The sequence below is a fragment of the Equus asinus genome, chromosome 8 (assembly GCF_041296235.1).
Source record: "Equus asinus isolate D_3611 breed Donkey chromosome 8, EquAss-T2T_v2, whole genome shotgun sequence".
NCBI lineage: Eukaryota > Metazoa > Chordata > Mammalia > Perissodactyla > Equidae > Equus > Equus asinus.
The window spans coordinates 69,959,099-69,981,957 of record NC_091797.1 but is presented as its reverse complement, the minus strand read 5'-3'; the positions used below and the strand labels follow the sequence as shown (position 1 = coordinate 69,981,957).

General features: G+C 45.4%; 1 protein-coding gene across 5 annotated transcripts in view; it reads left to right on the top strand.

Annotated features, from left to right (window-relative positions):
• The first annotated feature begins 9,212 nt into the window (after window positions 1-9,212).
• SFSWAP (splicing factor SWAP) overlaps window positions 9,213-22,859 on the top strand; it is a 79,264-nt gene continuing 65,617 nt past the window's right edge. For 3 of the 5 annotated variants that reach the window (XR_011505287.1, XM_070515824.1, XM_014861088.3), the window contains exons 1-4: window positions 9,213-9,581; window positions 12,124-12,293; window positions 12,876-13,007; window positions 17,233-17,318. Coding sequence is in view for 4 of the 5 variants with exons in the window: in XM_070515824.1 (XP_070371925.1) it covers window positions 9,364-9,581; window positions 12,124-12,293; window positions 12,876-13,007; window positions 17,233-17,318 (606 nt within the window). In the remaining variant the exon portion in view is untranslated. The remainder of the gene's footprint in view (window positions 9,582-12,123; window positions 12,294-12,875; window positions 13,008-17,232; window positions 17,319-22,859) is intronic. The other 2 variants (XM_070515826.1, XM_070515825.1) reach the window with 1 other exon arrangement.

The following is a 22,859-nucleotide window of genomic DNA, read 5'->3' as shown; positions in this document are numbered from 1 at the left end:
GGGAGGACATTTCTCTCCCCATGTGGAGGCTGCCCATGGTGGGGGTGGAACACTCCTGGCCCCACAGCATCGCATTCCTACGAAGGCGCCCTTCTCAAGGATGCCTGAGGGCACGGGCAGAGAGGCAGACCCCAGGCTTTCCCGGGTCCCCCTGCCAGAGCTGCTTCATTGCCATATTATTCTGCTGCATTGACATATTATTCAAATCTCATTTAAAAGCGGAGATTATAAAGTGGTGGGCTGATGGAAGGGTGTTTTACTTGGCCTGCTTATTGCAACTTAAAAAGAAAGGGTAGGGAGAGTTCACATAAAAATCCAGACTTTCAGGTTCTTGTGGGCGCCCCTGGGCTGGGGTCACAGCAGGGCACAGTGAGTGTCCCCTTCCAGTGTTGTGGCATCCTCATTCGTGTTCCATGCCCGCCCCATAGGCAACCGCATTTAGTACTCCTGATTGAGAGCAAAAGACTATTTGGGGACTCTCAAAGAATCAGGTTGTTTTAAGGACTCTGTGGCTTAGAAAAGGAGATTTAATGCAGGGGAGGGCAGCGAGGCGATGACTCAGTTGCCAAGACACCTGTTCCTTCTGGAAGGAAACTGCTCGACAGGTGGGCTCCGAGCTCAGGGCAAGAACAGTCTCCCACAGGCCGCCCCTTTACTCCTGCCTCTGGTTTGGAGAAGAGTCCCGGTGTCGGCCGTGGTCGTTGGAGGACGCCCCTGGGTAAGGGGAATTGGAGGCCATTGTTTCAACTTGGTTCTTTTCAGGCTCATTTGACAGACACAAAGGACGTAACTTGGCAACAACAGAAAATACTCAGCGCTCTCACACCTGCTTCACAAGTTGCTGGTGCTCCACCACATGCTGAAATGACTACACATGCCCCGAAATTAAATTCCCAACAGCACAGAGGGCCGACGCTTTCTGCAGCAGCAAAGAACACGCACTAAATACGTTTACAGACTCGCCTCTACAGTGACCCTTGGCCTCCCCCATCCCTGGGCCTGGTTCCCGGTCTCTCTATCACCTGTGCCTCCACAGCTCAGATGATGATGTTGGCCCCACTGACCACCAACTGAGTCACCTGGGTGTGGCTCCCACAGGTCATTGGGAAGTGCCTGATGACAAAACACCCTGGTCCAGGTCGGCACACCTCCCGTGGAAAGGTTTGGCAGTTATCTACTCCAGCTGAATATATGCAAGCCCAGAACCCATCCGTCTACCCCTAGGTAGACACCAGTGCGAAAACGTGTAAGCATGTGCACCAAAAGGCACACGCTCATGGTCACGGCAGCACTATCTACAATAGCCCCAAACTAAAACTACTGAAATGCCCAGAAACAGTAGAATGGATCAATAAATGGTAGTATTATAGCAATGGGATATTATTCAGCATTGAGAAGGAATAAAGTAGGAATAACACACCACGATGGATGACTCTTGAAAACATAATGAGTGAGACACCAGATAGAGAAGAGTACATACTATATAATCCATTTATCTAAAATATAAAAACAGGCAAAATTTATCTACCGTGATAAAAGTCAGAGTAACAGCTACCTTTAAGAAGGACATGAATCAGCATGTCAGGACAGACAGAAAAGACTGTAAGTTTTAAATGGGCAAAAGATTTTAACACACACTTCCTCAAAGAGTATATATGACCCGGGGCCGGTCACCTGACATGGGGCGGGCCCCGTGTCACAGGGTTTAAGTTCGCCACTCTGCCTTGGCAGCCCGGGGTTTGCTGATTTGGATCCCGGGTGCAGACCTACACACTGCTTATCAAGCCATGCTGTGGCAGGTGTCTCACACATAAAGTAGAGGAGGATAGGCACAGACGTTAGCTCAGGGCCAGTCTTCCTCAGCAAAAAGGGGAGGATTGGCGGCAGACGTTAGCTCAGAGCTAACCTTCCTCAAAAAAAAAGAATATATCTGAATGGCTAGTAAGCACGTGAAAAGATGCTCAACACAGTCACTGGGGAAATGCAAACTAAAACCACGATGAGCTCCACATCCACTAAATGGCTAAAATCAAGAGTTGACCATACCAAGTGCTCGTGGGCATGTAAAATGTTCCAGTCATTTGCAAAACAGTTTGGCAGCTCCTCAAAAAAGTTAAATATAGAGTTACCATATGTATCAATTTCCTAGTGCTGCTATAAAAAACGACCACAAACTGAGTGGTTTAAAACAACCCAAATTTATTTTCTTACATTCTGAGGTCAGAAGCCCAAAGCGAGGCTGAAAGGGCTCACAGCAGCGTGTGAGCAGGGTGGTTGCATCTGGAGGCTCTTTCAGCTTCTGAAGGTACCAGCTTCATCACTCCAGTCTGCTCCCATGTTCACATGGCCTTCTCCCTTGACTCGGCAGCTCCCACCGCCCGCTGATAAGAGCCCCCCCGGGTCATCCAGGACAATCTCCCATCTCAGGATCCTCAACTTAACCACATCTGTGAAGTCCCCTTGGCCAAATGAGGCTGCGTTCACAGTGACTGCTTGCATATTAATTCACTGACATGTCTAACAGGAAGGATGAAGTGGAAGTTCAAGACTACAGAAGATAGGAGACAGCCCACGATCAATCGTGGATGGATTGTACACATGTAACCACTTTCCTTCTTAACTCCCACAGAGCAAGGACCTCAGGCTCAGGTAACATCTGGTCCCAAATTTATCATGACAGCTCGACTGAGATAAAATAGTTCATGAACGGTACTTCTGAGTTAAACCAGAATACAACGCCAATTGGTGAGTGAAACGATAACCGGGAACAATCTGGTGCAGAGTAAAATATACGTCCTCCTATTTTTAAATGGTGAAGCTGTGCAGTTGGTGAATGAGAAGACCACGGCCTCGGGTATGATGCGGCTGAGTCTACAACAAGGCCCAAAGATCTCTGTCCAGGGCACTGCTCTCGGGAATGGAGACTGCCGCCGGTGCATCTGGTCAAGGGGTGGCCCCAGCGGGAGGGAGCATGAAGCTGCTTCCGGAATGGCTTCACCACAACTGTTCACAGGCTTTCACTCTGAAAACTAGATTGCAGAGAAACTAAGGAGAAAGGCTAGATGAAGAGATGTATTAGACATGAAATAGGCCAGGAAAAAAGGAAAAATTGGAGATTCCACTGCTTATCCTGTTATTTTATTTTTATGGTTGTTTCTGAACCTAAAAAATAGTCTGGGTGGGGGCCGGCCCAGTGGCACAGCAGTTAAGCTCACACGTTCCGCTTCAGTGGCCCGGGTTCGCCAGTTCACCACTTGTCAAGCCATGCTGTGGTGGGCGTCCCACATAAAAAGTAGAGGGAGATGGGCACAGGTGTTAGCTCAGGGCCAGTCTTCCTCAGCAAAAAGAGGAGGATTGGCAGCAGATGTTAGCTCAGGCTAATCGTCCTCAAAAAAAAAAAAAAATAGTACTGGGTGGAGACAGAAAAAGGAAAAATAAGAGATGTTTGTCTGGACTTTGGGCTTTTGTTGTTGCTATTATTCTTTTGCTGAAAGACTGCTTTCTTTTCCTGAGGTTTCAAAGCTTCTGGAAATAAAACAGGAGTGAGGAGGAAGATGAAGAATCAATTGTTAAGGGTTGAATGTATGAGCTATCTTTTGTCTTTACAACAAAAACAAATTCCCTTTACCAACTGACACACACACTACTGTCGTTGGCGCAACTCTGTCCTTTTCATTTTCATACGTGGCTGTTAAAATACCGAGTGAAGAAGTCGAGCCTGGGTCACACTGCAGCCAAGACGTTCTCATGTCGAGAACATAACGGCAGAGGGGGGCTGACAGGGTTGTGCAAACGGTGCACAGTATGACCAAGTGTCCTCCTAAGAAAGTCCCCCTTAGAACATGCTTGAACAGAACAGATTTATTCTTTAGATGTCTGTCTCCCCAGCTTCACTAGGAGCCTCTCAACGACAGGGACTACCAACTCTCTCATTTCGGTGCTGAGCACAGCACGCTTGGCCGTGCAGGACAGCTGCCTCGGTGGACAGGAGCCCAGGCTCTGGGGTCAGGCGGCCAAGGATCTGTGACCTTGGACAAGTTAATGGACATCTCCATGTGAGACTGAGATCACATGGCTCCTTCTTCATGAAAGGGCCATTAAAAAACAAAATTCAACTGAGCAAATTTTAAAGATCTTATTGGCTTTACTCAACAGTTCATGAACTGGGCAGCACCCAACCTGCTAGACAGAAAGGAGCTCTGAGGAGCTGGACAAAATGAAAGACTTACAGGCAGGAGGGAGCAGGAGCACAGAAGTCATACTAGGCAAAAAAGTGGGTGCATTACTGCAAGGTTACTTTCCTTTAGGGGATGGCAGGGGCCTGTCAGGCAGGTCACCTAGCGGATGCTGATCAGAGGATTCCTGACTCACTGGTTTAAGATTCCATTTCTGGGAGGGCCAAAACTGTAATTAAGCCAGGTCTTGGTTTGGTGACAATGGGGCTTAGCATGAGGGACTCCCTTTGGGGCCTGCTGTCTTGTTTGAACAGGGCCTGATGGGGACTAAACGGGTGATACAGTGCTCAGGAGGGTGCTGACCTGTCCACACATCCAGTCCCCCTTCTGCTCCATGTCACAAGGGGCTCAGCCTCCAGGCACCCTTGCCAGCTGGCTTCTGCCTCTGTCCAGCCCACGTTGGCACTGTCCAGGTGTTGGAGGGTGGGAGGAGGGGAGACACCAAGTATTTCTGTTTCAGAAGTCATCTCATCTGCTGCATTTCCTGTAGCTTCTTCCTGGTTCCACCTCTCTCAGGAGCCCTCCCTCCACAATTCCAGCATCCAGCTCTGGGAGGTACCCCACCCCAGCTCTGAGAGCACCACCTCAACCTGCTCCTCCAGCCCCAAGGGTGGTTGGAGCTTCCGGCTATTGTTGGTCTCAGGTTGCCTCGCCTAGTTCCATCTTCAGCAATTCCTAAGTCCTTATTACTAGGTCAGGGCATTAACCTTTTCTCCTGACTGATAAAGTGCTCAATAATATGAGCTATTATTTTTAATCATTTTCAGATTTTATGCACTTTTGCAGTAATTATGTGTTCCCATGCCCCCCCCACCATGTGACTATGTATTCAGAGTAAAAATAATGTGGGGCCAGCCCTGTGACATAGTGATTAAGTTCAGCGCATTCCACTTTGGTGGCCTGGGTTCACAGGTTCGGACCCCGGGCATGGACCTACACAACTCATCAGCCATGCTGTGGACGTGTCCCACATACAAAATAGAGGAAGACTGGCATGAATGTTAGCTCAGGGCGAATCTTCCTCAGCAAAAAAAAAAAAAAAAAAAAAGTCAGAATAATGTAAATGTAGCAGCTATTGCCAGTTTGTCCACCCAATGCCCATTTGCCCCTTCTCTGTTAGCAGGAGAATCTTTATTTAAGGAGACAATGTGTCTCACTAAAAATATGGTACTCTCCAGTCTGTCTGGCTGCTAGGGGCTGCTGTGTTATTTGCCACTGAACAAATTCCCAACTGACAGACAAGGCGTCGTCATTCATTTTTGTCCACCTGGGGATGCAGTTTTCTATCACCCTTGAGTTCACAATCCTGTGAGATGCACTCAAGCCCTTGGTCATAACTCTCTGCCTCCCCCTCCACAACAGGTAATTGTCTCTCATATTCACATTGCTTTGCTTGTTTCTAAACTTTTACCACCTATGTGTGCATCCTGAACACTGTAGCTTAATTTTGCCTGTTTGATTTTTATGATTGCAATTTTAAGAGCACAAAAGTACTGTTCACACTTTTCTCTTGCTCCCTTTGCTCAAAACTGTATACAAGATTCACCCATGCTCCTGCTTGCATGTAGCTGCAGCTCATTCATTTTCATTGTATTATATCCCATTGCGTATATAAATACACTGCAATTTATCTATCCATTCTACTGCTGATGGACACTTGGGTTGTTTCCAGTTTGGGGCCGTTCAATTAATGATGTTACCAACACTTGTGTCCAGGTCTCCTGCTGCACTTGGACTCACACTAGGGCATCTGTCCACCAGGGGCAAGTGGAATTGCTGGGTATTGTGTAATCATGTTGAACTTCACTAGACAAACAGTTTTCCAAAGTGGTTGCACCACCAAATAAACTAACTAAATAAAGAGAATAAGAAATAAAACAAACCAAAAAAGTGGTTGTACCAATTTACACTCCACTAGGAGTTTATGAGGGAGCACGCTACCCCACATCCTTACCCACTCTTATGAATGTCAGACTTCTATTTGTGCCCATTTTTCTGGTGTCACTTGGTATCTCATTGCAGTTTTGATTTGCATTTCCCTGGCAACTAATGAGATTAGACTACTTTCCATGTTTATTGTCATTTACATATGCTTTTTTATAAAAACCTGTTTATCATTACCCATTTTTTAATTAATCTTTTTCTTGTTAATTCATACAAGTTCTTTGCATATTCTGGATGGCTGACTTTTGTGAACTGATATATTTTCTCCCACTCTGTAGCTTTCTTATCTACTCTTTTCTATGGAGTATTTTGATTAACAACAAAAAGTCCTAAACAAAACGTTAGCAAAGCAAATCTAGCAATGTATATAAAGAATAAAATATCATGACCAATTTAGGATTATCTGAAAAAAGTCAAGGTTACTTTAACATTAGAAAAATGTTACATATTTTCCCTTCCTTTCATGCTTTCATGCTGGTTATGCACCTCTACGTTGATTTCATGACCACTAGTGGACTGCAACCCAGTTCAAAAACTACTGAGCTGGGGGCCAACCTGGTGGCAGAGCGGTTAAGTTTGCACGCGCTCCGCTTCAGCAGCCCAGGGTTTGCGGGTTCAGATCCCGAGCATGGATCTACATACCACTTACCAAGCCATGCTGTGGCCAGCATCCCACATATAAAGGAGAGGAAGATGGGCACAGATGTTAGCTCAGGGCCAGTCTTCCTCGGCAAAAAGAGGAGAATTGGTGGCGGATGTTAGCTCAGGGCTAATCTTTCTCAAAAATAATAAAATAATAATAATAATAATTAAAAAAAGATAAACCCTGAGCTAGTTCAACACCTGGCTCTCCCTCCCCACCTCCGATTACTTCTTCCAACACACACCCTGAATGGTCCCCACTGCCCAATTCAGTCCACCTTCGTCCCCAAACCTACATGATCTTGCCCTGCTTTCCAGCCTCCCTTCTTGCTACCACTCCCTGCTCTGCCGCATTCTGTGCTACAGTCCTACTGAGCTGCATTTACCACTCCTTGAAAATGCTCTACTTTATCTCACCTCTAGGACTCTGCCTGGAGCTCAGTCCACCTCCGGCCTGGCCGTCTCCCACGCCCTCCCCGGCTGCTTAGACACTTTAGCCAGTCATCCATCCACCATCTGCAGGTCGGGTTACTCCTTCCTTTATCCTCCCATTGCTTTGGCCTAAAAACGCACTCGGGCCAGAACAATGGGCATCCTTGAGTAGGGGCTCTAAGATCTCTATCACCTTTCTAAAGGAAATAGTATTGTCCTATGTCCATTTTACAGATGAGAAGACGGAGGCTCAGAAAGAGAACAGGACTAACTCAAAGTTCCACTGGAATTGAAATCAGTTAGGAATGCAACCCAGGTCTTCTAAGTCCCAAGCAAGGCTGAAGACACCATCTGCACAGGGTCCGAAGGTTGTTCTTCCAGAATCCCCTCTGAGGAGGTCAAAGCAGCAGCGGACTTTGGCTAGGAGTGTTCAGCCTTACCCCACTCCCTGAACTCAAGGGAAAGCTCGAAGTGAGCCCAGTACCCCAAAAGACCAGCACAGGCCTGGGGGCAATGAAGGTCAGACTCATCAAGTAAGCAAGAGATATGGCACATCCCCATCGGTGGAAGCAGGCCTGCCTTGCAGAGCCAGATAGGAAGATGGCCTGGGCATGCTCAGCTGCTGGCCCACTCATTCTACACACAGGAATCAACATTTGGCCCACCGTGTGTGCTGGGAGCTCTTCCAGGCATTAGGGATGCTCAGGGGAACCCAACAAAACCCCTCCCCTCCTGAAGCTAATCCTAGTGTGGTGCTGCACATAGGATGTGTTGCAAGGTGGTGGTGGGTGCTTCAAAGACACATCAGCAGGGCCACAGAGCAACCAGTGAGGGGGAACGCTAGACAGTGTACACAGCTACAGCCAGGCCGAGAAGGGGAGACCTGGATGAGGAACCTGTCACATGAGAAGTGAGACTGTGATCGAGTCAGAGAAATCAGAAGAGCAAAGGCCCTTAGGAGGGAACTGCTTCTGGCTTACTTTTTAAAAACCTATTAATGTTCACATATATTATCTCATTTCAACCTTACTAGCAGAAAGACATCATCGTTGTTTCATGAAGAAGGGATGTGGCCCAGAAAGGAGAATGTCTATCTTGCTGCCATAGAATTTTCAGTCCCAGCACAAAAAAGGACCTCTGGTCCCTAAGTCTGAGCCTTTGCACTTTCACCCTGGACTGTGTGGCCCCAAATTGCAGGCTGAGCTAGAAGGGCCCGAAAGCTCCTAATGGAGCCACAGGTGGGGAACCTGAGGCCCAAGAGGAACCTAAGTAGCAGAGTCACCCGCATCCAGATGACGGGTCTCCCAGGATGGGGTCCCCTCCACTGCCCCAGACCACTTGTCTTCCACATGGGTCCTGGGACCCCTAAGTTCCCTCACCGCGAGGGGCCTCACGGCTTACTAAGGCCATTGACGTCCACCAAGGACGAGTCTCGTGACCCCCAGCACCGAGAAGACACCGAGGCCTCAGAAAAGCGAAGCGACCCGCCCCGGGCAGAGCCTGGTCCGGCCCCAGAAGCCCCGATCCCACAGCCCCCCAGTCGCAGGACCCCCGGCCCCACGGCGCCCCAGTCCCAGGAACCCCGCCCCCCGGCGCCCCAGTCCCAGAAGCTGCGGCCCCACGAGACCCCAGCCCAGCGACAGAGGGCAGGAGCCGCCCCACGGAGCCGCGCACAAGACCCATTCCATGCCCGCGCTCCTTCCGCCCTGCGCCCCGACCCGCCCGGTGCAGGCGACGCGCGATCCGGAGCCGCACTTTCGCCACTGCCCCGGACAGCCGCCCGAGAAAAGCCACGGCAAAAATGCGCTCTCCCCTGCTCACGACAGATCCTACCGTGGCGGCGCCTGTGAACGCGAAAGGCCGAAGCCAAACCATTTTCTAGCTGCTCAAACGGCTCCGAGGGGTAGCGAATCTGCCGGGCCCGCTCGCCGGAAGTAGGGCTGCCCGTCGCCGGAAGTTTCGCTCCTTCCATTTTGTTGCCCGCTATGGCGGCGGTGTTGAGGTTGGGGCCGGGATGCGGCGCTTTTGACTGAGGGGGTAGGCCAGGCAGAGGCATCGGGACATCGGCGCGGCGCAGAAGAGGAGCAGCCTGGACGCCGGGGACGCTGTCATGTACGGCGCGAGCGGAGGCCGCGCCAAAGCCGAGAGGAAAAGCGGCGCGAAGGAGGAGGCCGGGCCCGGCGGTGCCGGCGGTGGGGGCAACCGAGTGGAGCTGCTGGTCTTCGGCTATGCCTGCAAGCTGTTCCGGGACGATGAGCGGGCCCTGGCCCAGGAACAGGGACAGCACCTCATCCCCTGGATGGGGGACCACAAGATCCTCATCGACAGGTCGGTTCCTCCCCCAACCCGTCGGTCCTCCCCTTCCCTCGCCTCCTCGATTCCGTCTGATGTTGACTTGATGGCCAAGACTGAAAGGGAGTTTCTGGAGCCCCTCCCCTGTCCCCACGTCCCCTGGTTTTGGGGGGAGGGGGACGGTGAAACCTGCCTTAAGGCACTGGCTGGAGTTGCGTGTCGCGTCTGTCGCCGGAGGGATCCGCTCTGCTCCCGGGGCCCCTCGCGATCCCTCACCCTTGTCGCTGGGTTCCAGCTGGCGACTCCGCGCGGTGGAAGCTACCCGATCCCGGGCCCCTCCTGACAGGCGCTCCCGCGGGGTCGTGCGCCGCTTTCCTACCAGCTCGGTGTGGCGGGAGGGCAGCCCGACGCGCCGCACGCTGAGGCCGCGGTTAGAAACCTCTCGGACCCCGTGAGTCCGCCTTGAAACTTTCACGCCCCCAGCGCCCTCCTCTCTGGAGCGCCCGCATTTTGCCGGCCTGACGTTTGACACCCCCGGCCCCTCCTTCCCGCTCTCTGATAACCGGCGAGTTTGACAGATTCAGGCCGAGGGTGAAGTTGTGGATCAGTTGGAGGCCAGTTGACCTCCTGCAGACACTGGCCTTGCTCTTAGGGGTCGTGTTCTTAGGGCTGGTTTCACTGTCTCTTAAAACTGAAGGGTGGTACTGGGATACAGATGTGCTTCTTTTCAAATCAAACCTGCTTTAGGTAATCACCCTGGAGGGTGTTCAGCCACTATGGGCAGAGGGGTCCTGGGACTGGGATTTCTAAAGATGTTTGATTTGAAAAGGATCACATTACATGATGTAGGTTGTTTGCTCCCCTCTCCTCCCCTCCCCTGTTTTTAGTCCCCCTTTCCTTTTCCTCCCCTTTGGGGTTTTTCTGTTTGCTGATTGGTTTGGGTTTTTGCGGTTTGGCAACTTCACTTCTGGGGCCCCGGACTGAAACGCTAACGTGACCAGCCATTAAACGTGGAATAGTCTCTCCAAGTGAAGGAAGCCCATCGTTTGAGACAATTAAAACTGGATTCTACAAAGCCCTGGAACATGACTGTAGGGATGACCTCTGTGCTGGCCAGAATGGACACATTAGTGACCAAATAGGCCTTTTTCCATTCCTGACGTTTCTGTTTGGAGTTAGACCTAGACAACAAGGACTCGTGAAGGGAGGGTTGCCAGTTCAGGTCTGCACCTGATGGCTCCACTCTCTGCTGAAACGTGCTGTGCCTTTAAACCGTGGTTTCTGTTAAATGATGTTGCCTGAGTTGTCAGGCAGCTTGCTTTTCCAAAGTGTTACTTGTGATATTTATTGTTAAAGTTCGGTAAGCGGTGAAGTCTGAGCTCTTTATACAGTTTTCCATGTCGTTCTGTATCTGATTTGAGTTAGGCCTTCCAAAGCTAGTGGGGAGCAAACGCTACACATGTATATGTGGAGTATTTTTAAATGATGATCTACATTTGTAAGTTAAGGAGGTTTACATCAAAGTAAAATTTTGAAATTTAATAAAATGCTGTAACTTGGCTACCCTGGAATTTTTGGGCTGTTTTTCTTGTAAATGTCTTTTTTTTTTGGTAGTATTTTTTGGTCCTCATCACAAAAGTCAGCATTAAAAGATTAGGGAGACTTTTGTTTGTCTCTCTACATTTGTTTTTGCAATCCTAAATCTGAACGTTTTAAGTAAAATTCGCTAGCTTACTCATTTATTATCTGACAGTTGCACACTGACAGCATCTTCATTGACTCCTTTATGTTAAAAGTATAGCAGAAAGTGCTCTTCTTATTCTTAATTTGACTAAAGTACCTATTGGTCCATGCAAGTAAACATGGATGTGTCTTCATGTATATTATTTCCTGGGGGTGTAAAGTTTAGAAGAAAATATTTATACTGCATCTTCTAATAGTTTTGCTCTGTTTCCAGTGAACCTCCTTAAACTGCATGTATATGTCACTGTTCCTATGTATGTGTGTCTCTCTATCACATAACCCAGCACTTATTTCCTCAGCCAAGTGGCTAGGGGGCGAGCCTAGCCAAGATTTTACCTCCAATGGACGCAAGTTTCTTTGGTGAAGATCTCTCCTGAGAGTTCGGGACTAGCAGAAAGAAGCGAGGAAATTTCGACCGTTTGGTTCTTACGGATAGGTATTTATGTATTCGGTTTGTGTGAATGTAAGCTATGATATTTGACTTTTCCAGAAAAAAATTTTTTTTTTGCAAATGGCATTGAATGGTTGATCAAACCATAAACGGTAAGAATTGCCAGTGAAATGGATACCATTTATGCTATTAAAGGATCGTTTACCTTTAATTGTAAATTTGATCATATTGTAGAAAGGAATTTAGACTTTGTTAAGATAACTTGAGTTTAAAAGTAGGTGAGATATGACTAGCCAAATTCAATATAAATCTGAGAAGCATTTTTGTGTTTGTTTTAATATTTTTATTTCTTTATTTTAATCGGTAAGTATGTATATAAAACATCACACAGACACCAACCTAGACGTTAATTTCTTTCCGTTGACCAGTGTGTTCATATTACAGATATGATGGGCGCGGTCACCTGCATGACCTTTCTGAGTACGATGCTGAGTATTCCACATGGAACAGAGATTACCAGCTCTCTGAAGAGGAGGCACGAATAGATGCCCTGTGTGATGAAGAGAGGTATTTAGCCTTGCATACGGACTTGCTTGAGGAGGAGGCAAGGCAAGGTACTGCTCAAGAAAAACTTACTTAAGCAACAAACTTTTAAAAATTTTTTAAGTATTTAAAAATTTACTCCCATTCATTTTTTTATACTCACTCTTTCTGATATTATCTTGACAGTACCCAGTGGAGTGGAAAAACAGGAGTCTTTGCGTTCTGAGAGGACCTCAGGATAGTTTATATATAGAGCCACAAAGAATTTTCCCAGCTTTTGAGGGCAGACTGGGATTTGAAAAAACAAAAACCAAACTCTTTAACTGTTCTTCTTTAACAGTATCGTATAAACTAAATATTGATGTTCTTGTCTTTGCCTTAACAATCTTTAATGCAGTTCTTAATCCCCAAATTTCTCAGCAGGAAGAAATTGTCCACAAAAGACGTGTGTTCTGCTGTCTGTGGTAAACATGTACTGGCAAAAGTACATATTGATAGATATGAAGTGTGAATTTTTAAAAGCATTTTTGCCTCAAAAAGAGGTTGAAAAAAGTGTGTTGTATGCTTTACTGATAGCTACAACTTTAGCAATGTATAAAATTTTTCTCAGTAAATTTCCACGTTTGTTGATAAAATTCTCATTTTTATTCAAGAGGAAGAATACAAGCGCTTGAGTGAAGCCCTAGCAGAGGACGGGAGCTATAATGCGGTGGGATTCACTTACGGTAGTGACTATTATGACCCGTCAGAACCCACCGAGGAAGAGGAGCCTTCTAAACAGAGAGGTAAGAGAGGAGCACTGCCTGGGGGTGTTGGGCAGTGCTGCGCACGTAGTGCTAAAGTCTTCAGAACTCAGGTACGGAGACCGAGCCCTGAGAACATCACTGTGACACACAGAACATTGGTGGCATTCCTTCTTAGGGTAGAACAACTAAAAGCTAGAAAACAGATTGTTAATGGAGATGGAAAGTGAATTCAGACTTCCATTATCTGCGTTAGATCTAGTGCCTTTCCATTTATTTCTCTTTGATTGAGGTAACAGGAAATTACTCACTCTGGATTCTTGGTTTCTAGATTGATGATATATGCGTTGAGATCAGCAGTGATTTTGTTCCTGGGGCATTTCAAGGATAGGCATTAACTACCTGCATGCTAACCTGCTTCTTCATTCCCCTCCACAGCTGAAATAATGGCAGGTGTCCAGTGGAAGGACACCTGTGGAGTCAGTTATTACTAAACAGAAAGGAGCACAAGATACCCTGCTTGGGTTTGGTAGGCTGTAGGACATATGCTTAACCACAGTGTCATAAAATAATATTTACATTAAATTAAAGATTTAAATTTACACTTTTGTGGATTAACTCTGGGAACTTTGAATATAAAAAAATAGTGCCACTAAAAATCTGGACTCAGTACAGGAACAAATATCTTTAGTTGTTTTGGTAAATCCTGAGAGCACCATTCTTACAGCCCTGTATAATTATCAGTCGTTAATTATCAATAATGGTAACACAAACCTGAAACATTAAGGATGGATCACTATGTTCAGTATATTCTGTTTAAAGAGAAGGAGAACTTTAACTTTAGAAAACCATTCAAATGTTTAGAAGAATAAACTGGAATCACATACACAGATTTAATTTTAGAGATAACTGAATCTATTATTTGGGACTTAATTGCTTTCTCCTTAAGTGACAAACCGCCTAACAAGTATGAAGTAGTTATAGCAGTTTAATGTTAAAACAAAATGCTGTCTGCCTTGTGTGGTGCAGCTGCCCTGGGGTTCTCCTGTCCCCTTCAGCAAGGGGCATGATCTTGGCAGTACAAGAGGATGTGGGGGCAGACTCGTCCAGGCACTTGCCTTATTGCCTGCCCTTGTCATCCTGCTCCTTATTTTGTGGGCAAAAGAGTCACTGTTGCACGGCTGTGTTCTATGAGCTTCTAAAGAGACTTTTCAAATGTAATTTTAACTGTGTTTGAGTTAAAGCCTCATTAAGGTATTTAACACCTTTTGCATCGACGTTTGGACCTATCTGTACCAAAGAAGTTATGATGCACAGAAATGTTCTTGCGTGTCTAAGAAATAAACACTTATTCCTTTATCCAGAATAAGTTACCCATTTTAGGGTGCTGAATAGCTCAGATTTTGCTGTGTCATCTCTGAACCATATACATTATATCTGCCTTAAATATATAGTGTTTTCATCAGAAGGAAGGAATGCACTCTGTCAACATTTCACAAGGGAGGAATTGAAATTTGTAAAGGCCACATGTCTTTGCAAGATCAAGTGGACTATCTTTGCAAAAGTCCATAATGTTCATTTCATAACATTCTGGATTAGGAATCAGCAAACTATGACCTGAGGCCCAGTAGGTGTGTTTTTGTAACATTTTATAGGAACACAGCCATGCTCATTTGTTTGTGTATTGTCTATGCGGCTTTTGCACTCCCAATGGCCGAGTTAAGTAGTTGAGACAGAGACCATGAGGCCTGAAGAGCCAGAAATATTTACTGTCCGGCATTTTATAGAAAGAGGTTGCCAGCCCCTGTTCTCGGTGTTGGACTGTTGTCTCAGTGTAATTATTGAGCTAAATGATATAAACTTGGTTATTATTACTGAATTTTAAGAACTTCAAGGTGACTTAGTTTCTCTTCCAAGTTTTAGTATGCTTTTTCTTTAACGTAAAGTTCTCTTTAGTATTTCATAAAGTTTTTTCTTTCTGTAATCACATTCTCAAAACTTTATTTTATATGCTGATTAATTTTTTTAATGGAAGTTGGGCCCTTGTAAAATTTACAGCTTGCCTTTTTATGTTTAACTCGCACTAATATAAATAAAATGCCACATATATAAATAAACGTGATACACACACACACATGCTTGTATACCTATATACACACACGTGTGCATTTAATAGAATTCAGATTGGTAGCCAATGGCACTAACAGCCAAATTTTACTTTACTGTTGCATTATCTTAAAATTAAAAAATACACTAATTTTTTTTATTTTCCTGAGTCAGCATCAGCATGTCTAAATGTTCCTTGATTTTCAAAGTTAAACTATTGTCCTGGCAATTTTGAATATTTTAAAACCTCTTGATACCAACCAGAAGTGTTTTAATGACACCTTTATTTCTATGTAACTTAACTCCTCTCTTCCTTTTTGTAGCATTCTGTTTTCAGCCTGTTTCCTATCCTTCAGATTTTCATAATTTTTTGTCATTATTACATATCCATTTTTTTTTTTAAAGATTTTATTTTTTTTCATTTTTCTCCCCAAACCCCCCTGGTACATAGTTGTATATTCTTCGTTGTGGCATGTGGGATGCTGCCTCAGCGTGGTTTGATGAGCAGTGCCATGTCCGCGCCCAGGATTCGAACCAATGAAACACTGGGCCGCCTGCAGCGGAGCGCGCGAACTTAACCACTCAGCCACGGGGCCAGTCCCTACATATCCATTTTTTTAAATAAGGAAGGTTATTTGAATTTATGTGAATCTTAGTTAGTATTGCAATGGTTGGTGGTTGTTTTGTGCTACTAAAGCCGTTTTTCTGTACATAAAGTTATGTGTAGGAGCCAGTCTGTGTGACCCACTTGTTCCAAACAGCTCTTTCGATTCAAACAGCTTCACTTTTGTGAACAAATTCTAAGGAAAGGTTATTTGAACAAAGTTTCCATCACTCATTTTACAGAGATACAGTAAAAGTTATATTTTAATACACCTTTGGCCTCATTCCCAAAGAGAGTTTAAGTTGTTACTTGGCATGTTGCAAACTGCCATTTCTAATATCTTCCACTTGCACTGTGTCATTTGGTTATTGGAGCTGAAAAATGGGGTTGTTGACAACAGGGAGTTTTCAGGCCGTAGTAAATCTCTGGTTCTTAGGAGAGAACAAGGGTGCTTAGCAGAAACAAGTGGGACTCTGTTAAATAACTCTTAATAGGAATTTATAATCAACCTGTATTTTATCACACTGCAATACCCAGGTTTTTATGTGTGATGAAACATGCTTAAAATTCCTCTGGCTTCACAGAAGAAGTAGGTTTGATAGCAGACCTTTGAAATTGTTCATCTCTTCAAGAGACTTCGTTGTGTATGATGGAAACATTTGTTTTGATGAAGATTTAATGTTTGTTTACTTAGTCACCTTTTTTAAAAGAAAAACCTATGTAGATGTTGAAATCCTTAAAAATGTTAACTTTCATAAATTTTTTACTATACTTTTGTACATTTCACGGTGTCCTTTTAAATTGGTGATCACCTGAGTGATTGAGATGTATGTAAGTGCCTGAGAATTCAGAAAGGTATAATGTGTAGTGCCTTGTCTAATACATAGTAGACAAATGTTTGTTAAATGAATTGTAAATGAATAAATGGAAATGGAAAAAATACGTCTGGTGATTTGTGAAAGAGAGGTAGTTTGCTTGGGTGGCGAGGTCTCAGAGATTTTACAATTCAATGGTGAAAATCATTTATCTCGGAATTGAGCTGTGCCGTGTGCTCTGCCTGGCACTTGGGAATCCACAGAGACAGTGTGAGGGGAGATCTCAGCAGTACCAGGTAAACACATGCACAGGTCAGAGAGGCTGCAGAGAAGGAGAACTGCTAAGTGCAGAGCATCATGGTGGAGATGCTCACACGCATTGTCTCACCAAAACCTCACCACATGGCCCTGGGAGTGGATGCTGCTACTGCGTTTGTAGGGAGGATCTAACTGAGGTGGGGAGCAGTGGGAGTACTTGCCTGGGGTCCCAGAGCTAGCTATCATCTGCCCCAGGTGCACACTCTTCGACTGCACCACCCGCCTCTGGGGTTTGATGAAGTGACTGTGCTTTCATGTGGTGGAATAGAACAGCAAACTGGAAGGTGTTTCTAGAGGTAATGATGGGTGGAGAGGTCAAGAACCAGCTAATGCCAGTCACTGCTCCCCTCATGGTTGCTTATTATTGGCGGGCACCAGCTTTCCTAGCCGTTGTTCTGAAGTGTTATGTTTTCTTTTTATACAGAAAAAAATGAGGCTGAAAATTTAGAGGAAAACGAGGAGCCTTTCATTGCCCCTTTAGGATTGAATGTCCCGCCTGACGTGGAGCTGGTATGTGTGTTTCTCCTTCACAATACGGTCATTCATGTCACTGTGTATCATGAGTTGCTACTTGTGTGACAGCCCATGGTAATTATAAGTGTGAGGTATGTAATGCTGTAAAATCATTTCAGAGTTAATAGAGAGAAAATCAGCCCCTGCCTATTTTCCTGTAAAGAAAAGGGGAGTAATTAAAGCAAAATCACTACGCCAGAGCACCAGCGACTTGAGGAGCTGGCTCTCAGAGATCATAGGGTTGAATCCCCAGTTTTACCAGCATGGAGAACCCGAGTCAGAACTACTGGTGTGTAGGCTGATAGCCATGTTTGGACATGGAGAGTGGCTTTGCTCTGGCTTTTCTGGAGTGGTTTGGTGGACACTTAGGGCAGGTTGCTTTACCTTCTGTGTTCTTGGTGCTCAATTTTCCACCCTCTTTTCCTCTCCGTTGTCACTGGGCCTGTGGCGTCTCCAGGAGGCCCTTGCCCCCATGGGGAAATCCTGGGTGGATTCCTCCTGGTCTGAGTCCTCGGCCACCGGTTGTCAGCACAGCTGAGTCTCTAAGTCACATTGAGCTCACCCCACCATTTCGGCCACATCCTGTTAAGGTAAATTATAATGGGCCTCATTGAGAGCTTTCCACGTATAATGCTCATAACCCCTAAGGTAGCTGCTGTTACTCTCCCCATTCAGATGGAGACAAGTGAAGAATTTGGCTTGAAAATGGCAGGCAGGGACTCAAACCCCTCGTCTTTATTGTTGTGTCATCAGGAGTCACCATGCTTTATGGGCGTTTTTTGTGTTTATTAGGGATATGTAAAATACTTTTGTTGTGTACATACTTGGGAGGGCTATTTGTGCTCATTGTAAAGTTTCTTTTTTGGAGTTTTCCTAACTGGATTGCAAGAGCTGTGGATGCAGATATTCCAGGTTCTTGTTTGTCTCCTGCACACTGAATCTTTGGATATACGGTGAATGCTGCAAACTGCCCCCAGGAAGAGTCTCTTACGTTCTCCCCACCCTCACTTGCTACCACCCTGATCCAGCTCAGCCTGGATTTGATGGTTCCTGTCCTTTTTTTCTTTTACTTTTTTTTGAGGGGGAGGTGGGGTGAGGAAGATTGGCCCTGAACCAATATCTGTGCCAGTCTTCCTCTCTTTTGTGTGTGGGATGCTGCCACAGCATGGCCTGATGAGTGGTGTGTAGGTCTGTGCCCAGGATCTGAACCTGTGAACCCCAGACTGCCGAAGCAGAGCACAAACTTAACCACTCCCCCACCGGGCCAGCCCCTGTCCTTCATTTTGATGTGATGACAGGAGATAGCAGAGTAGCCTGTTAATTCCTGTCTCTGCCCTTTCCTTCCTTCACTCACTCATTTGCGTAGCCTCTCCTTTCCTTCCTCTTTTTTCTTACAAATATGAGTAAGAAGTTCTGTGGATTTTGCCAAGTGGAATTACTACTTGTGTTTGCTTCCCCCCGTTTCCACCATTGATTAGTTTGCTATAGTTTGAGCTGAAAATTTTACTGAAGATTTGGTAGCCTAAGACTTATGTTAAAATATTTTCTATGTATTGTTGTGTATTGTATTCCTACTTGTTCTGGAATATATTGTTTATGCTGTGTGGCAGACCCGTTGTAAATGGGTTGCTCCCTTACCTATGTTTAATGCTAAAGACTTTTATTTGAGGTTGACTGTATGGAATTTTATTTATTTTTGATATGGAAGATTATTTTTTTACTTTTATGCAAATATAAATGTAGAGGTGTAATATTTTGTTACCTTATTTATTTCCCATTAAAATATTTAATGGCTTGTATTCTCAGCTAAAGTAAGCATCACTAAGCTGTTTAATGGTTTACCAGACCTGAAAATATTCCCTGCCCATTGGAGAGCAAAGTCAGCCCAGTGTCTAGTGATTTGCTCTCTTAATGTTGAAGCGTGTCTTCCAAAAGTATTATGGAACGGCCTCTTTAGTAGGAAATTGTTTGAATTATGTAGAAACTGTATTTGAGTGCTTATTAGGTTGCTGACGTGCAGCTTTCTTTTCCTTTATGATAGTGTCAGTATTTCATTCTTCACAATTATTGTGATTTGGGGGCAGTGGTTCATGGTATAAATTATACACTGTGGTGTCCACATTAGTGGAGAACATGTAGAAGACAGAGGTGTTCTCATCGTTCATTCTGCTTGGGTGACTAAAGGCTGAAATTGCTGGCTTGTGTTTAGATGGACAGTTGCTGCCTTTAGTGGGCAGGAGTTGCTCTAACTGCTGGCCATGGCAGGTGGGGCGCTTGGTAAAGAGAGTAGGTGCTTTAGAGGAATTCTCCTTGGTTTTTAAACTAGACTTTTGGATTAGACCTCAGGAGGTTTTGTGTGAAGAGTAAGGAGTAGTTAGAAATTCCAGCACTCTGGGAGGCACATGTTGGCATCTGCTGGAGACTGGCACCTCTGGGGCTGTCCTCCTCAATGAACCCCACACAGCCCTCCCTCCTGAGTCCGTGTCTGCTGGGCCTCTAGACCTGAGCCCCTGAGGTGACCTCACGTCTTTATTTTAGTTTCTCATAGAGACTCTGTGGTGTATAATTTGTGTTTCATGGGAAGTAAGAACCTTTTTTTTCCCCGAGTATGTAGCCCAGCGTCGTTTGACCCGACATCATGTCTTCAGTCATCACTTCCTTTCCCAGGGACCTGAATGCCCATCTGTGTCACCTCCTGAGTTCTGCACATGCCTGAGCCTGTTTCTGGGTGTATTCTGCTCCATCCCTGGTTGAGTTGGGTCGTGTTGGTGTCCCCCACACCTGGCGCACACCTGGAGCACTGCTGGGAAGATAGAGAGTGTCTCTCACCCACCAGAGACTCCACAGGTGGCACAGGTTGAATCCTGAGCCCAAACGTTGCTTCCACAAATAATGCTTGCAGGTGCACGGGGTTGCATGGACCTGCCTGTTTTGTAGCATCTCACCTTTCACTCAGGTCACCCGTGAGGGCCAGAAGTGCTGCTGCTCAACAGACCCATTAGAATGCATTTCTAAGGGAAACGTGCTCATTTAAACACATTTTATGGACAAAAGGAAAAAGGGGAGAAGGATTCAATATATAATTGCCATCACATGCAGTGTTTCTGTCTGTTAGATTAATAACAACAACATAAGATAACCATCTGTTGAACACGTACTGTGCCCCAGTTGCTGTGCAAAGTGCTTTACTCACATTCTCACTGAGTCCTCACAATACCAGTACCTCTGTGAAGGAGATACAGTGGTTGTCCCGTTTCCAGATGGTGGGAAGTTCCAGATGAACCTCCAGATGCTGAGGTTCAGAGCGGTTTGGGGCAGCTGTCCCTCGTTAGGCATGTAAGGGTCAGGCCTGCAGTTCCCGCCGAGTGGCTGCCCCAGAGCTCTGAGCCACTGAAGTTAGGCTTTACTGAATGTCCTTCTGATTAGAGCATTATTTTCACCATAAATTAAGGTGCTGGATTGCCACGGGGTGTAAGGGTGGGGAGGAAAAAGAAACTTGATTTGCTCTTCCATTCCTGTGGAGTCACTATGTTCCTTTATGGTGTCAGATTTTGAATCTTGTTTCAAAAGACCTTTCCCACCCCTGTTAAAACTATTTTCCAATATTTCCTGCTATTACTTCTATAATTTTGTTTTTGCAATTGAATTATGACTTGATCTGATAATTATTTTGGACTCTAAGTGAAATAGGCATTAGTTTTTCTCCTCTGATCACAGGGGAGAGGGCTTGCCCAGCTGCTCCAGGGGTCCCTCCTGTATTCACCCCACCTTCCATCCTGGGCCGCCTGGTTCTGGTCTCCGGCTCCAGGCATCTGAGCTCCAGCATTTTCCAAAGCTCTGAGGAAACCTCACACGGTTTCCTCATAGTCTCCCATTTCCCAGTGCCTGCTCTGGAGTTTGTAGGGCTGCATTAATTGCATTTTGTAGGAACAGGAAGGTGTTAGCCCACTTTCTTGGGTTCAGTCACTTTCTTAAAGCCTTTCCCATTGGGTTTAAATTAGAACAGCATTTTCCCCTTTATCAGTCAGTCTTTGTAACACATGCGTATTTCTATGTTGCCTGTATCCTTAAGATTCCATTTTATAGTAGAAATAAACAAGATGTTCTAAAGTAGAAAAGGATTTATCTAAAACTTAAATGATAAAGACAGCAAAGAATAGTTTTTCCAAACCAAGCGTTTTTATCTCATATCCACTGGCTCTGGTAGGAGATCTTGAAGGATGTTCATACGGTGCTTTGTTTTTCTATAATCATTATTACTTTTTAACCCCTAGAGCCGTAATATTACAGCATAAATGGGCCTCCTTTTAAGAAATTTTAGACCAACAGATTGGTTTGGTCAGAATGCCTCTACTGAGGGGGATAATCTTATTTTCCTTTAAGGATCAATATTCTGACGTGATCATTAATAATTGACATGTGGGGGCCAGCCCTGTGGCCAAGTGGTTAAATTCACGTGCTCCGCTTCAGTGGCCCATGGTTTCATGGGTTTGAATCCTGGGAGCGGACATGGCACCGCTCATCAGGCCATGGTGAGGCGGCATCCCACGTGCCACAACTAGAAGGACCTGCAACTAAAAAATATACAACTATGTACTGGGGACATTTGGGGGAGAAAAAGCAGAAAAAAAATAGATAAATAATTGACGTGTATATGGAATACAGTATTTCAAAAGTTAATCTTGCTTTTTGGCCAAAGCCAATGAAAATCTGTATCAGGATTCATACTTCAGTGCACAGTGGGCCTTTATCATGCAATCTAGTTTATTTTGGGATCAGTAAATAACATTAATTTTAGGCATTTATCCTATTTAAGTGCAAAGGATGTTATTAATTCAGGAATTAAATCTGGGAATTAAGGTGTTTATTTTATGAAGGATGTGGCCCTGAAATTGCAGTAAGCATCTTGAATTCTTAAGTCCCCATTTTTAATGAGAATAATTTCCCGCTTTATTTGCATGTAATTTTCTAGTGTTAATCTCTTTGTTGATATTAAAAGTATTTTAGATGTATGGCTTCCAGCTTTGGGTCTGACAGTTCCATTGTGGGTAGGAAGTGCTAAGCGCGTATCAGGAGCCTGTGCAGGGAAGAGGCAGGGCTTGGCTCCCAGTAATAAACAAGGCAGCAGGATGACTCACCTCCCAGTTGAAAGTGAGACCCTCCCTGCTCTGGCCAGACCACACCCAGATGGGCTTCTCTATGGGACTTTACTTTCAATGGGAATGTCGATGAACTGGAGCCATGAGCTGGGTCTTATGGGGAATAGGAAGGAAGAATGTGGTGAGGAAGAGTTTAGGTACAGAACATGAGCATGTGGCTTTCTTCAGATGTTCAAAGGGCTCTTTGCCAAGCTATAAAAACTAGCCCCCGGGGCCAGCCCCATGGCCGAGTGGTTAAGTTCACAAGTTCTGGTTCAGGTCCTGGGCACCGAGCTAGCGCCTCGTCAAGCCATGCTGAGGCAGTGTCCCACATAGCAGAACCGAAAGGACCTACAACTAGAATGTACAGCTGTGTACTGGGGGGCTTTGGGGAGAAGAA